Here is a 17500-nt window from a genome sequence, read left to right as displayed (position 1 = left end):
TTGGTTTCAGAATAAATGAGAGTAGATTACAGCAGTGTGCTCTAGCCATGCTCTCTCTGCATGCCAGGTTTGCATGTGTGTGCATAAGGGCAAGGGGAAAAGGGCTTTCCTTTCATATCAAGGGACTCAGCAATTTCTGTCCTCCAAAAGAATCCTGACAAGATTTATCGTGACTGTGCAGTAACACTGCCAAGCCCAGAAGGACAAAATGGCATGACTAAGTGAGCCACTAGAGCCATGACTGGTAATTAACTACATTTACCCTGTCATATCAGTTTCTTGCTCTGTCCATTTGTAAAAGCTAGGATGCTGTGTGAGGCAGCTTGTTAAAACTTAAGAAGTGCTTCTGTTTGAAGAGAGATGTCTTCACTAAGGCTGAAAGCCTGTGTGGTTCAGCACTCCGCGCACAGAAATCACTGACTATTCTGAGTTGGAAGGGATCATTGAGGCCAGATTTTCTGTGAGTAGCCCAAACGGAGATCAAACCCACAACCCTGGCATTATTAACACCATACTCCAACCAACTGAGCTAACCTCAGTGGCAAAACCAGAATCACGGACTGTTCTAAGGTGGAAGGGACCCAACAAGGAAGATCGAGTCCAGCTCTTGAGTGGCCCACAGGGAAATCAAACCCACAGCCTTGGCATTACGAACACCATGACTGTGTCTCAGTGAGGGACTGGGCTCTGATGGTGGGCGCAGCTGCAAAGGGAAGTGATACAGAGACACAGGGAACACACAGGCAACCTCCTAGAAAAAGGGAGTTATAGCACAAAAACTATTTTTTTAATCTTGTGCTAATTTTGAAAATTCTGCAGATACCACTGTGCCCCCAGGAAATTTCATTTGACTGGCAAAGCTAACCACACAACTGCACCTTCAGGAAAATATTTATGTCACTCTACTGTTGGAAAACATTGCTAAGCTATAGCATATAAAAATATATCAGGTTTTATTTTCTCTTCTACTGTTAATGCTGACCAGGAGTTAGAAAATGAGGACTTTTCTCTCAAAAGCATGTCTGCAGAAGAATCCTCAGATTCAGGGTTCATCTTACAGGAGATCTGGATTTAGTTAAGGGATCTTAAAATTCTTCCTTCCACTTTTCCAACTGCATATTTTTGCAGTTGGAAATAAGGAGTGAAAAAAGAAGTGTTTCTCTCTCTATTCAACAACCGGTAAAAAAGAAAAAGAAAAACAAACAAGAAGTAAAACCTATTTAGGGGTGCTCTTGGCAGCACTTTAACTTGTACATTCTTTCTAAAAATGCTTTGTGATGTTCTCCCTCTCCAGCCAAAATAAGCTGGGATTTTTATATGCCTTGAACGAAGCTGCTTTTTGTTATTAAAAAAAAAAAAGTTTAATTATTAAAAAGGAGTTTCAATAAATCCCTAGTTTTCAGGATGAAGTATATCAAACTGAAATTATTTGCCCAAGATCTAAATTCAGATTCAGTCCAGGCTGCTAATTTTCTGCAAAAGGTGAAAAAGTCAACCTATAGAAAAGGTGGTTAGACTGGACCAGAAATTACCCTTTTCTATAGTCAAAGCAGACAGAAATATTTTTTCTCACATTCATAGATGTATAATCTAGTTGTCTTCAAAGAGTGTCTGTCCCTTCTGGTGTTTTTAATGACTGATGACTTTGTAAATATCTTCTTGAGATTTCCTGTCCTCTGGTAGGCAATAATAGCTGGTACCTTTGCTCTTTTTTCTGTCTGCTAGGCTGCTTGGAAGTGGTTTTGGTGAGAATGTGCCGTGCCTTCAACCCACTTAACAATACTGTTCTGTTTGAAGGAAAGTATGGAGGGATGCAAATGTTTAAAGCTTTGGGTATGTTGCTCTTCTTTTTTCCAATCAATTGAAATGAGCCGCATAGCAAGAAATTTGTTTTTATGAGAATTGTGATCCACAGTGGAAATCTCCAGTAAATGTTGAATCCCGAAGTCTCCAAATGCCTAGGTTGGAACAGAAAAAGAAAAAAAAAGGTGACTCCATTAGCTGCTAGCAATGATAGGTGTTTTTCTCTAATAAAAGAGAACAGCAAGGGGTTTTTTCCAAATAGATTTTTTGCCTTCTGAAGTTTTGATGAGTCATGAGTTTATGGCAGCTGTTTATCTTTACTGTTCAGTTACGCTTTATGTATCAAATTCCTCCCACTAATTGTGTCCTGCACAAGGCAATTTTAACCCCAGCAATGAGGAGACTAAAATAATGAACTGGTACAACTTGCTGAAAATACTCTTTTGCCTAAAACTTTTAAGTAAGCTCATATAGATTCATATACTGAAAAAATGACTTGGTTTCTCAACATGATATTTAGTGCTACCTGAAATGTTAATAGTGAAGTATTTGTTTTGTGCATCCATCAGACTGATACTATCAGAAATTGATACAGAACCAAACTCAAAGAGAGATCCTGTCTTCAAATGTATATATTTATCATATATATTTTTTACTTAGTGTATATCATAAACATACTACTTTACAAGTTTAAAGCATTCATGAATATGTATTGGTTGATTTATTTTTATCTTTGTGATGCTTTTGCAAATTTTCATAAACATTTGTACTGTTAATTAGTGAAATTATATATGAATGTTATTTAGGGCTGGTCTTTCCTCCTCCTTAGGTTAAATACCTGTTTAGAAATACCAATTCTTTCCTCAGAGCAAGGGAAAAGAATACTCTCTCCTAAGATGTCTGTGCAATTTTTGTACTTGCTCCTAATTCTTGGTATTTTTTTGCTTCAGTGTGCATTTTGGTGCCATTTTCAGGTTCGGTGGAATTTCAGTAGTTAATAAAAAGCACTTGCTTTAGCAGTACAGAAATTCAGGAACAAATTTTTCTGACACTAAAACAATCCCTGCAGGTTGAAGACCTGATTTCTAGCATTGGTTTTGTTCTCTTTGGTCTGCAGGTTCTGATGATCTGGTAAATGAAGCATTTGACTTTGCAAAGAATTTATGTTCCTTACAGCTGACTGAGGAGGAGATTGCCTTGTTTTCATCTGCTGTTCTGATATCACCAGGTAATTCTTCATTCCAAACACTGATTTTTTTCGCTCTTTATCCACCTCTATTTCTATATACTTAAATAGCTGTTTAAGCTGCATCAAATAATGTTAAGCAATGTATTAAGCAGGGGGAGAATGCCTGAATTACCCAAATACACCATCAGGAATTACATATACTGGAGGTAGATCCTAAGTGTAACAAACATGGAGCAGGATTGTGCAGACAAGAAATGCAGGCTGGGCTTCCTCCAGGCCACGTGAAAAGAATCACATTACTCAAGAGGTGCATATTTCTCTTAGCTTCTTCAGGGAGCAAAAAAATCACCACCCTGAGTAGGTTATATAGTCCATAACTATGATGGGCTTTTTTCTTGGGAATGAGAATGCAAACAGTAAAAATTGGTGATCAGTCCTGTCTGAACTTAGTTCCAGGTGAGAGGTAGTGATTAGAAGTGCAACATGCTCTTTTCCATGTATTAATATATCATAACTCTTCATAGGCAAGTATGCATTTAAGAGAATGATGGCTGGCTGACCACAGAGGAAGTCTGTTTTGTGATTTGACTCAGAAGGTGGATCTAGTATACAAGCTCACAGTTTAGTGTGGGATTTTTAAATATGCCTCAGGGAATATAGACACACATTTTCATCTAAGGCTAACCTCTTAAAATAAAAGAGGTTACAAATAAAACACACCATGGTTTTTCAAACTTTTTCTGCTGAAGACTTCTTCTAGATCACCTTGCGTGTTTGCACATCTGTGTTTGAGGTTATGGTAGTCAGAATTAGACTATCACAGATGGTGTCAACACGTTCATTCTCATAATTAACAACACCTACTAAAAGGACTCTACTCCTTTTTTTTTCCACTTGGAGCAGTTCTTGCCACCATCTGCTCAGAAGTGAAATAGTTGAGCCAGTGACTCTTTATGGGGTTCGCCAAAATACTGCACCTACAACCCTCCAAACATTGACAATTTCCACCTAAAAGGTGTCCCAGCTGTGTGCAGGCATGAGAGCTGCCTCTGCACTACCCCCAACGTGTCCTGACTTTCTCTGGATCAGCAATGTCCCAATGGGTCTCTGCCCATCATTCCACTCTCAGTCTGAAAAGAGCAAAGATGCGTGGGTGGCAGAGGGTGCTAGCTGCTGGAAAAATTAGGTGGAATCAAAATTCTGATTAATTTCTGCAATTCTGCATACGTCCCTTTAGTTTGCAAGCTGGAGGATACATGCAACGTCTCCTATTGCTTTAGCTAAAAAAAAAAAAATTAAAAGGACCAAAAGTGTTAGGTACATGCAGTGTGAGCATGTGTAACTAGTCCTAAGACACAGCAAGAAGGAAACTATGGGCTGCAGGAACGAGTGCATGAGTGAAAGCAATCTTTCTTCCATAAAAAACCTGTAAACCTCGATTTCCTAAAAAACTCCCATTTCAGCTGGGCTGAAATGTTTGAGGGTGGGAAAACAGAGAAAGTAGTCCAGAATGAACTATACTGAAATGTGCCATTTATTTTCTTACGAAACCAATAACAGTAAACAATAGAGAAAGAAATATTTCCTTCCACACTTGAAGGTCTGGTTCCTTCACAATAAAGAGTTTCATCATGGGAACAAATTAAAAAAATTAAAAATAAAGCACTGCTTCACAGAAGTCCCTTCACCAGTCCTTTCATCAACTAATACAAGCGTACCAAGATTCTGTATAGGAAGTACTCATATTCAGGTTTCTTTTCTGCAGAAGTCGCCATCTGAAAGGTGATTCTTGCAGCCTTCATCTCAGTGTTTAGGCCCCTTACAGAAACCAGAGCAGTCCACTGGGAGTAAGGGCACCTGAGAAGGGCATCCATGAGTAACATCCATCAGTAGTTTTGCAAAGGTGGCCAGTGTCTCATCCATCTAATTCAGAGCACAAATCTGGATTTTCCATTTCACGATGAACAGAACCACACTGCTTGAAGGTGATTCTGTAGCTTGACTTGTGATTTCAAAAGCTGAAATGTTATACAAATCTAGTAAAGGCTGCAGAGGCATCTCCACCTTCAAACATACAAAAGAATCACGTGGTAAGACAGTAACTACTCCCTTGTGCCAGTCCGTCTCCTGAGACTTTGATTTGGCATTTTCCTTCTTGCCACCTTCCTTTTGGCAAAAGCAGATCTTGTCTGTTTCTGAGCTGTCTCTGATCTTCTTTCTTCCACTGTTCTGTAGCCTAGTGGACAGCATACTTTTTGAAGATGGACAAGTTCAAAACCCAAGAAGAAAAGTACACTATTGAATCACTGCTTCTTGTGTCCTTTAAAGGTGGTCACTGATCTATTGACTTTTTCTTGCACTTCTGTGAATATAACTAGAGTTACCTCTGAAATTCCAGCCAAATTTACAGATGGTGTTCAGGTGGTAGAAACCACATTTTGGGAGACAAAGTTAGCATCTGTTAAAAATTTTTACCTAGCTCTTGTCATGAATTTAAGAGCTCTTGTGTAATATACTGCATGCTTCATGCTTCATGACAGGTGAGTGATGAACCTGTCCTTCAACCACCTCAGTCTATTTTTAACCTTATTCTTGTGAAGAAAGGTAAACCTTTAGGGATTGGTCTGTATGGTAAATGTTTCTAGCTCCAGTCTGCCACAATAGGCATTAATTTAACACTATTTAAAGACCAGGTTTTGCAGTAGCATAAAGTTTGGCACCTAACCTCTGGAGTCTAAACATTACTGTGTGCTTATTGTGTAGAAAGTGCATGTGTTCTCAGATAATTCTATTTCCATGGCCACTGATGGCACAGGATCCCTTGGCTTACCTTCAGGGAGCACAGTTCTCTAACATTTACAAAATACTGTTTTCTTTTCCTGATAATCTGTTAAGTAGCTGAGGTTTGGTTTTTTCCCTTTTCACAGTACTTGACAACCAACTCTTTTCATGCACCCCTCCCCAGAGACAGTCAGACAAATGGCAGAGTTGTGCTACTCCTGTGATGAAATGTCACTTGGTTCCAGCCTGTGTGGCATGTGTGTTCATTGAAGTGGTTAAATTAATTCATTTGTGTGACTTATTTTAATGATGGGGAATGGATGAAAGAAAAGTGAAAGGGGTTTTCCTGAATTGTTCAATTTGTACATGAAGATTCATGCCTGTGATAAAAGAAGTTTTCCTATTTCCCATATGAAAGCTAAAATCTATACCCAATAATTGGTCTGGATTGAGGGAAAAAAAATAGTTTGCGGTGTGGGAAAACAGAAGGTTCAGTGGTGCTGCAAGCACACTGCATTAATGGGTTTGGGTTGTCTTGGAGTCTGCTACTTCCCTTTCTGTCTGCTTTCTCCAGACCCTATGACTTGTGAAAATACAGATTGTAAGAACAACCTCCTGCAAGTGTGATTTGAGCCCAGTGGAAGCCATATAGGTTTTAAAACAACTGTGTAGCTGTTATTATTCCAGATTATCTTCCATTTTGTGTTGAGAACATTTTTAAATAATGAGAAACTTGCACATTGCAATTCTTTTGAATTACTGAAAAAATTCTCATGAAGAAAACCTTTTATTTTTATTTAGAATATATTTTTCTCAAAATATTAGCCTAGTAAATAATGAGATATATTAATGTTTGAATAATTATCTTATTTTCAAAGAACTGTTTTGATCAGTAAGTTTATTTTTTATGTATTAAGACACTGAGATAACGTGACATGTTTATCACCTAGCCAGTACGAAATTAGAGCACTGATTGTACCAACAGAGAATAATAAAATGTTGAGCCATTTTTCATTTCTGTTCCCATCTTGATGCCTAGCATCCTGTTTTAAACAAATAGATGCAGAGCCAACACTGTGTTCCTGCATGTTTTGTATGTGTGCTCAGGTGATCCTTTAATGGGTTAAGACTCTTTGTCTCTGAAACCATGTCTGTAATTGCAATGCAGTCCTTCCCTGTGAGATTTATGATTCCTGTGGATACTTGGCAGCACAGTACCCTGTGTGCACCATGAGCATGCCCCACAACTGTGCATTCTTTAATGTTTGTTTTCCTTCTTCTCAGATCGAGCCTGGTTAATAGAGCCAAGGAAGGTCCAGAAGCTTCAGGAAAAGATTTACTTTGCACTTCAACATGTTATTCAGAAGAACCACCTCGATGAGGAGACATTGACAAAGGTAAGTTCTTTAAACAAAATAACAAGTAGTCCTCAAGTATGACTTTTCTCTTTCTGCAGCCATTTCTATATGTACTGCCACATTAATGTAAGCTAAAAGAAATGCGTTGCATTCTTGCCATGTCTAGAGGCTTGTCTGACTCTTCTCCCTGTTGCCTCTTACTCCATTTTTTGTTCAATATGCCAATAATTTGTACCCTATAAATGTGACTGCCTTAAAAATGTGCTCATTGAGGCTGTTCCTTGTCAGATGCATTTTTGGCCCTTGACTAAAACTTTGGGGGCAGCTGTTTCTAGGCTCTTACAGAAAGAACAGTGTCTAGCCCTGTGGGTGGGTTTTGATGGAGCTTAGAGTATCGCTTTCAGTTACTCAGCAAGAAGCTAACATAGTTCATTTTGGAAAGTGTAATTTATACAAAATATGCTTCCACCTTCTTCCTTTCTTTTTTTTTTCACTTTAATGTCTTACAGTTAATAGCCAAGATACCAACAATTACTGCACTTTGCAACTTGCATGGAGAGAAACTGCAGGTATTTAAGCAATCTCATCCAGACATAGTGAACACACTGTTTCCTCCATTATACAAGGAGCTTTTCAATCCAGACTCAACCACTGGCTGCAAGTGAAGGGGATAATAGAATTTTCACGTAGTCATGGAATGCATCACTAGTAAGACAAAGAGAAATGTTTTCATGAAGAAATTATTAAAAATGTCACTACTGCAACACTAGGAATGTCCTGCACTTAATAGAATTATTTTTCACCGCTACAGTTTGAAGAATGTAAATATGCAACTCTGAGTGGGGATGTCTTTTTTCTCTTTGTTTACTTTTCATTTTGGTTTTTTTTTTTTTTCCATTTTTGAACTGACAATGAATATACAAATATAGGACACTGGGTGTTACCTTTTTTTTTTAATTTACTTTTATTGGGGGATGTTTTGGGAGACAACTGTTCCTAGAATTTTATTGTAGATATACATGATAATAGAGCAGTACTTTGCAGTATTACTCTTGCTGTTTATTGTTAAAATATAATTTAAGAAAATTCCACTTATTAGACTGCCTAGTTCTATGTTTTTAGATAGTTTAATGCATGTGGAAATTTGTATCTGTCTTGAAAATTATGGTGCATATATGGAAGACACACACACTCACATATATATACATATATATGTGTATGTATGTGTATATGTATGTATGCATTATATGTATACATGCTGTAACTTAAAATCACATGCCTACATTCAAAGGATGCTCAACCCAGCTGTCATGCATTTCCCATTCTCCAAGTAATGTATTAGATTTACTTTGGGCAGCCAAGATTTGCTTTGCCAGAGTTAAATTGTCAGCTGCCAATGTGTAACGACAGGATTACTTCAGAGATGTGTGTAATGTAGCACATGTGTGCTGTATGTAAATCAAACATCAGGAATGTATCAATGGTGCAAAAGCCTTGTCTGGATGGTTTTACTGAAAAGAGGAATAGGATTGGGTTTTTTTTTTTCATTTTCTTACTGTTACAGGGGTACAACATATATAAAAGTGAACATAGTAGGACCTGATCCCAGTAAAGTATCTGAAACATGGAGTAAAAATGTAGACAATCCCATATGTACATTTTTGTGATTTCACACAGGATTTTGTTTTATATATACTGCTTTGAAAAGTAGTTTCAAGTCGTGGTTAGTTTTTTGCTGAACTCATTAGAAAGGTAGGTCGTAAGCTCAGTGAATACCATGGAAAGCCTAAAATGTATCTCTGAAGGAAAGGAGGGAAGGAGGAAGAAAGTCAAAAGTGAGTGAAGTCCATGGTTACTACAAACAACAGTGTAATTGTCACTGTTTCTGACTGTCATCATCTAGATGGGACTGATGGTTTCCATTACACTCATACGTCTGTGTATGTTTTAAACACGTGCATATATGTATGTATATATCTGTGTGTATATAACTGTATATATATATGCATATATAGGATTTATTTTAAATGCATTTCAGGAGTGGAGCAAAGGGTTGGAGCTTTCTTATTGTCTGTCTCTGAATTGACTGTACATGCATTTTCTTGCAAAACCAAAGGCAAACACAGAGGGGAGTGGAAGGCAGCCATGGAATTAATCTTGTGGATTAATTAAGTTTAATCAGCAGTCATTATTAATGTATCTGCATTCTGCCAGTTGTACAAAACACAGATGGTTTAGCTTTGAAAGAGGCAGTCAGTTTCTGCTACATCTCTCTTTACCACCACTTTTACCCATTGTGAACTTTTTCAGAGCAGTCTCCTTTTGGGATACCAGCAAAGGGCATAGAGCAGAAATAAGAAGAAGCAGGCAGTAGAGAAGAAAGGAAATGAAGGCAGGGTCACAATCAGATGTTCTTTATTTCAAACCATGCAGAAGTCAGTGCAATCTGAGGCAAGGCAAGAGGAAGCACAAAGGACCTGCCCATTTGCCAGGCTCATGGAGGGGCAGTGTCGCAGGGAGCCCACAGGGACACAGGTGGGACACAGGTGGGACCCACCCCAGGGGTGAAGAAAATCGGGTCTGTTGTAGTGATAACTTCATGCTTCCGGCAGCTCTGGTCTCAGGCTTCTCTCTTCTGCATGAGCAGATAATTCACAGGCTGTTTCAAGTACTTTGAGGAGCTCTCCCTTGCCTTCCATCAGTCAGTTTTCAAGTTTGCATGTATTTTGTCGCAGAATCAAGTCTTGAGAATATCACAATTTATTTGTTCTGTTTTAACAGTGCCAGAACAGGTACAAGAGTAGTTACAAACTCTCAGCTAATAAATGTTTCTGTGCAGGTCCATTACAACTTAGAAAAAAAAATCTGTCCAGCAAATTTACTTGTGAGAATTTTGTTGCAAATATGACATACTCTTCAAAATTGCTTAATGCAATATAGAACAGCCCTTACTAAAGCTACTTTTTTTACTCCAAATTCAGAACACATTTCTCTAGTGAATACCTTAAAATGCCTTGATTAACACAATAAAGCATTTCTCTTGATACTTCTTTATACCACTCTAACAGTAAGACTGACATTCCTTTATAAGGTGATTTACCTGTTTGCAGCCCTTTTTGTATGGCAAATCCAAGAAAAGGATCCCAAATTTCAAGTATGTGTATATCAAAGCTTGATGTCTACATACTATTTGTGTAGATTTATTGGGAGAAAAATGGAGTCATACTGAACTCTAGAAGTGCTCAGTTTTGATTGCAGGGGATTCATGTTTTTCTTGATTTACCACCACAAGAACACACACATACTGTTTGAAATATTTTATAAATTCATTTACAGTATGTCAAAAGTATATATTTAGCCAACCCATAGAAATATAGAATAAGTGATAAATACTACTGTTCGTAGTGCTGCTTAATAAAGAGGTTTGTCATGTTTATAAATAGTCCTTCACAATTGTGTGTTACATCTTGAAAATGTTGTTTTCTTCTCTAATAAGCTAATTGCTCCTTGAGATTTTTGAATTACTTCTCAGGCAAGATAACTAAATGGAGGTCACCAGTGAAAATGACACTAATCATTATCTGCAGGGCCTTTGAAGCACTATTCTTATATCACTACAATGTCATGACCTTTCCAATCAGTAATGATTATGATCACATTTTAAAGATGTGGAAATGAAAGAAAAAAGGTCAAGTAACTTGTGACAGACCACAAAGGTAGAAATATCCAGTTTAGAAATAAAAGCGAATTCTTGACTTTTGTCCTAAAAATTCTAATACTCTGCCATACAAGATCTTCATTGTCATTGGTAGGCAATAACCTCTACCAAGACTTCCAAATATTGCCAAACAAATTTTTGTTACTATCAGTACAGGGTTTGAGCAAATAGTGTTGTGGTTTACTTGGAAAATGAAAATTCATTTTCAAACACTTTATTTATGGAACTGTGCTGTGGTAACTGCAGTTAGATTTTATTTCATTTTCTGTCACTTGGGCTTGGCCACATAGGTATACCTCTTTTGCCCTTCTTTGACTGAGTGTAGAATAACATAATGATCACATGCCACAGGCTGGATTTTTGTGATTGGTTTTGCTGACACAGTCACTTACACTGAAAATTTCAAATTCTTGATATTGGACTTCACATACTCAAGTTATCCATGGACTTTTAAGGACAAAATGACATGAATTTTAGTAAATAACTTAATAATTTGCAATATTAGTTCTTCATTTTAGTTTTTTTTGGCTTTCAGTAGTCCACGGTAAAACCTAAAAGTTTTCAAATAAGTGTCTAAAACTAAAATTCGTCACATCTTCTTTCTGTAAAAACTGGATATGCTTGTTGATTTTCTTTGTGACAAACTTTTCAAATGAGACGCGTTTTTTAATGATTAATTAACCTGGGACCTATAACAAAAGGTTATTTTAAAGCACATTTAAAGCATATATTTAAAGCATGTATTGAATCTACTACTTCTAGCATTGCTCTCCAGTAATTCAACCATATTATGCTAAATTACCTTTGGCATTGAGGAAGCAGATGTACAGTGTTCATTATACTACCACAAAGACTTCATTTTACTGTAAATATCTCTCTTGCCTGCTCTTTTTGTAACGAATTAATTCTAAGATTCATATTTACTTCTAATGGAAATTGCTAGAAAAGAAACATGGTAGTAGAAGGCACCTCGGTTGAGAAAACCTGTTTCTGAAAGCAACATGGTTTTTGAAAGCATATGGTTTTTGATTGGCTTGTGAATGAACAGCATGAATGAATTGATTCTGCAAGTTGTCAGACATTTAGCTCTAACTAAAGTCAATAAAAATTGAGGCATTTCAGCAAAGGTACTCAACTGATAGCAAGACTGGGGCCCTTGGCATTGAGAGGTCCCACTTGAGCTCTGTTGAGAAGAAGGCAGATGTTACTCTCCTAAATGCTTTGACTTCATGTTCCATGTTGTTATTTCAGACCAGTTTCACAGGGGTCAGCTTATTGTCCTGTTGCACCTTGGGCACCAGTGCTGTTTCAGTACCTGTGCCAGGTGCTGAGGTGGAGCAGCTGCCAGAGCTGCCCATGAAGATGAGCTTTGTTATATGATCTTCTTTGTTCAGATTCATGGTGGCAGCTTGCGTAGGGGTGTGTTTCCCTTTGGGAGAGTTTGCAGGATTTCTGATGTAACAACTTCTACACAAAGAGGATGCAAAGCTGCTCCTGTGTGCTAGCCTCTTGGCCTCCCTCTACCAGGCTGTATGAGCTTCCCTAAGATTGCAGCAGCCCCACGAACTGGTCAGGCAGCTTAGCTAGAGATGTGCAGCAGATGGCTCCTTTCCCTGCTGACTTTTCGACCCCTCTGAACTGTGCTTCAAACGTCATTTGAAAGATGTTCAGGCTCCCCCAATCCTCCTCCTCCCTCCTGACTCTGCATTGATTGTGCTGTTTCCAGAAGAGCTAAGGTTCAGCCTAAAAGGTCATTCCTATTTTCAGTCATTGTCTTTTGGACATCCCACGAATATAGCACATAAGATCAAACTGAAACACAAATGATTTTTTTTTGTCCAATTCATTATGTCTAAGGATGTGTGAAATGGAACCCTGAGACAGAGCAGCTTGCTTTTCCCTGGCCAATAAAATAGTAATGTATTTAGACCTACCAGCCTGTTCCAGCACCTTCTGCCTCCACTCTAGAAACTAAATGCTATCTCTGACATCCATTAGGAACAGTGTGCTGGGGGCCCCGGCCTCGTCTTACTCTTTAAGTTTCATGCTTCGTAAATGACAATCACTGCTTGATGCGAACGTTGCACTCTATGCCACTCAGGGATGTTTCATTACTGAAAATAACTATAAATATAACAGTGATAATACAGAAGAGAATGTTAGAGGCTTTGAAGGGCGTGGGTTGAGCTGCCCAAGTGAACGTGACCCAGACAAGGCTTTCAAGCCAATGATTAGAAGTAACATTGGTATAAACTGAATTCACTGTCAGCATTTCCTCAGCTTGATCTGTCAGACTTTACCTGTTGTTTCACAGCCAGCGGAGTCCTACTGACCCATCAGCTCATGATGTTAAGGTCCTTTTGGGAACAAAGTGTAAGCAAGCTTTGTATGAATTACTGAATTTAGACAACTGACAAAGTTGCAAAGTACTCAGTTTATGTACCATTAATGTGAGCTCATATTCAGACTTGCTGCAGGTGTGTAAGAAGAAAGGTTAAGACATGGAATAAGTATGTCAGCAATGATAAGAGTGCCGAGCTAGGACATGGGGAAGTGAGTGTGAAGAACAAGTAGACACGAGCAAGTGGCTAACAGCTACCATTTTCTCTCAGGGATGCACAAAATCATAGCTAGCCCATGACTCTGTAGCAATACTTCTCCATGGTCTGATTAGTTCCTTTCTCACATCAAGAAAACATTACCCCATTTTATACTGTGCTAGTGAAAAGTACTCCCACCTCCTAGAGTTTTGAAATGTGCTTATCCCTAGCTTTACACCACAGGTTTTCTGTCATTACAAGAACACACACAGAAGGATAAATTGCAGTGAATTACATTGCCAGTCGTTAAGTTAATTCCATGTCTTCAACCAAGAGGTTTTCCTCAGCTCTGAATATGATCATTGCTCCCGTTATCACAGTGAGTATGTATGGCTTTTGACTCCTTCCATCCTTTGAACCCCCTCCACCTTCAAGACTGATGGACAACTTCAGGAGGTGAAGAGGCCAGCATCCTTATGCATCAGGATCTTAACCATTATATTCTTTGCCAAGCATCCCATTGCAATTTTTATTTTAATCCTTCATGTTGCTAAGAGCCATGTCCAAGTGACTGAAGTTCTTGTTAGCATAATAGCTTCCCATTAAAATGTTCAGTCTTTTGGCCAGAGGACCCGGCCTCTCTTTCCTTTTCCTTTCACTCCTAGCTCCTAGTGAATGAGGCTTGGAGTAGTAAATGACTCATCATTCTTTCTCAAAGTTGATCAGTACTTGCAACCTGCAAGGGAAGCTCCACCCAGGTGGTAGAAAAGAAGCTCCTTCCTCCTCTTCCTTCATGCTCTCCCTTAGCTGTGCTGTTCCTGCGTGCGTCGTCCCTGCACGTGTTGTCCCTGCATGACTGTGTGACAATGAGCCCAGCGCCCCAGTAAGTTACCATCCCAGAAGCTGTTTGCAGCTCTAAAGCCACATGTGTATGCAGTCTGCAACAAGAGCCATTGTGAAAAGGAGAGGCCTAAAACATCCACAGTGGTAGCTCACAGATCAGTAACTCTCCTAAAAAGGCAGTGTGAACGTCCAGGGGCAGCTGTGTCCTCCAAATGATCCTTGCATTGCATTTCTGTCGAGAGGATAAGGCAATGAACAAATGCTCTGGGAAAGGAGAGGTATTTCCTGGGTGTTACTGCAGGCAGCGAGGATAATAGTGCTCACAGTGAGTTCAGTAACATGATGTACTACATTTGCATAATTTCATGAAAGAAAACAGCAGTGGAAATAGCAGCAATAAGTAAATTGTAATTGTTTCTTTGTACTTGCAGAAGTTGTTTGCTTTGCACGTGGTCTTCTGTACAATAACATAAAGAAAAAATTCAGCTAATGTAGATATCATGGTGATTTTGCATATTTTTTTGATTTGTTGGATATAGCTGCTAATTTTTGAATGAAGATACTGCTGTTGAGAAATTTTTGTTCTGCTTCAAGAAAATGCTGACGTCCTTGTTTATGACTATACATGGACGGCAGTAAAGTATGTTCAATATAAGACTCTGTCTGGAGAGAATTTTAAAAGATGGCTCCTAGTTTTCAATATTAGGAGCACATTGGCCCCTTATTTGGGGAACAGGAATGCAAGTGCATTGAAACACAAGCAGAAGTAGATGGTTGACCACCAAGAACAGGAAAGAGCAGGAAAGAACAGGAAAGAACAGGAAAGAACAGGCTTTACCTTGACAACTGTTTTGGATAAAATCAGCTTATTTGAAAAAAAAAAAAAAAAACCAAGCACTTATACTTGTCTTGATTAGACACACAGCTTAATTAAGTCAAAGTAACTACATTAGGCTGTTGACTTTGGGGATTCAGATTCAGATGCACTACATTTGTGGTTTTTTAATGTGTCACTTCAATGTCAGAATCAGGCAAAAAATTGTTTTGTTGTTAGTAAAAAAAGCTAATAATCATTTAACCCTACGGAGTGTGGACCACACATTCTCGTGCAGTATATGGGGATTTATTTGTGCACTTATTTTTAAAAAGCCACTGAGTAGCATAGCCAGTGAACTAGCCATGATAGTCTTTGCCTCTTGTGTGACTGCCATGTGACCTCTAGTACACTTTTGGGAGCAGCTCTGTGATTGTACTTGTGGCAACAAATAAAGCACAACTGAACTCTAAGCTGTTATCAACACTCAACTAAATCGAATACATTGGGTATTTTGAGATTTATGCTAATCACTGTAATTCCCATGTCAAACTAATTACTTCAGTTGTAATGAATGGACGATACAAAGAACATAGGAATCATAACTGCAACAAAATCCCTTATTTTACAGCTGCACTCTCTGCCTCATTTGATTAAAACTAAAGAAGTTACTTAAAAACTAAACAAACAAAACAAGAAGAAAGAAACCTGAGTATGTATTGTAGAAATGTAGAAGACAAATAAAATATTTTTTCATATGTAATTACTTTTAATATATGCTTGTGGAAGGTCCAATACTATGTATGCTGTCTCTGTAATTTTTTGCTGTAAATAACTTGGGACAGTGAATACACTGATTTTTTCTATGTCTCTGTTTAAACATAAGACTTTGTAATGTTGGATTTTTTTTAAAGAGGAAAAACATCAAAGAGCAAATTATGTACTTGCTTCCTGTAAGTGTAATGTACTCTTCAGTTTTTATGGAAACTGATTGTAATAGATAAAGCCTTTTGACCAGCCATTGATATTTAGTGTATGCTTCTGTTCATAATTCTGAAAAAAGTGTGGGATTGTCAGAGAAACGTGATCCCAGGAAGTCTGTACAGTGGGTACTATAATAATTCCTGCAGACTGCATTTGACTGATTTGAAGAAAAGTTGTTCAAGCAAATAATGCTTCCTTATAGCATATGGCTTTTATGAATCCTTCTGACATTACTTATATTAATAGAAACATTTCCCTCTTTCCAATGAGCAAAATATTTTTGTATGCCTTTAATTTCTTATTCAGATTTGAGGTCAGGTCACTCATTAGCTGTAATCTGAAGCCATAACTGATCTTCACTAAATGCACATTTTAAAGATCATCATGGAAAAAAGAAACTATGTCCAGTTTATCAACAACTGTAATGTAATACAGGCAGGAGCATAAATAATTAGCAAAGTACTTAGATGCTATTTTGGCATCCAAATGTGACTTTAATGGCTAGTATTTTGTGATTACCAATTTATAAAAAAAAAACATAATTAAGATAGATATTTAGATTTAAATGAAGCTTTCTAATATTTTTGGAATATCCCTGAAAATGCTTTTAGGATTATGAGAAGAAATGATTTTTCATATACTTCCCACTTTCAAATATCTAATGTTTTTATCCTATTTCCAGTTCATTTTGTTAGAGTGAAATGAGATGTTAAGGATCCAGGATCCAAGCCCTGAGCTATTTGGTGCTTGGCTGTAGTTATATTGTTGTAAATCAATTTAATTTTAATTTTAGGAGTGTGTTGGTTTTTATTTGGTAAGCATGTTTACCACTGTTGGTAACACACAAGAGTTGCATTGCCTGTCAAGAAGTTTGATAATAAACAATCTAATAAACTAATGAGTAACACTCAAAATTAATCACTCTCAAAAGACAAATAAAAGTTCCTTTCTAAAATCAAATGCCTCATAGAGTCAACAGTGATTTTTTTTAATAAGCTTAATTGTGTAATAACTGTCATGTATCTTAACTGGCTTGTAGATGCAAAAAGCAGAACTGCAAATGAATCGTGATGTACTGGGTAAAAATCTGGCTCCATTGAAACCAGCAGCAAACACTTCACTGATTTCAACAGTGCCAGGAGTTCATCCAGCATTTTTACATCTGCAATTCTCTTCTGATCTTTCTCCCTTGTTTAATATAATTGACCTAATTTATGTCTATGTGAGTAAAAAGACAGCCTGATTCATTTAGAAAGTGACCATTGAGAGTTTTTTATCATGAATCTTGTAGGACCAGCATCCATGTCAAATGAAAAGGTTCTATATTACTTTAGAATGTAATAGATCTTTGTCTTATTTTATGACCTGTAAATTATTAGTTAAACACTGTTAGCATTTCATAATAATGCACACATGAATTTTGAATGTTTTCTGTAAATGACAATCAATGTTGATGCAGTTCCTTTCTTT

General features: G+C 37.6%; 1 protein-coding gene across 1 annotated transcript in view; it reads left to right on the top strand.

The window, feature by feature from the left end:
• RORB (RAR related orphan receptor B) overlaps positions 1-14589 on the top strand; it is a 49827-nt gene extending 35238 nt beyond the window's left edge. Inside the window, exons 7-10 of the mRNA XM_031058944.1 lie at positions 1726-1833; positions 2921-3031; positions 7058-7170; positions 7641-14589. Of these exons, the coding sequence (XP_030914804.1) occupies positions 1726-1833; positions 2921-3031; positions 7058-7170; positions 7641-7796 (488 nt within the window). The 3' untranslated portion in view covers positions 7797-14589. The remainder of the gene's footprint in view (positions 1-1725; positions 1834-2920; positions 3032-7057; positions 7171-7640) is intronic.
• The last annotated feature ends 2911 nt before the right edge of the window (positions 14590-17500 follow it).

The sequence above is a fragment of the Geospiza fortis genome, unplaced genomic scaffold, assembly GCF_000277835.1.
Source record: "Geospiza fortis unplaced genomic scaffold, GeoFor_1.0 scaffold279, whole genome shotgun sequence".
Lineage (NCBI taxonomy): Eukaryota > Metazoa > Chordata > Aves > Passeriformes > Thraupidae > Geospiza > Geospiza fortis.
The sequence above is the reverse complement of the archived record's forward strand: the minus strand, read 5'-3'. Positions and strand labels throughout refer to the sequence as shown.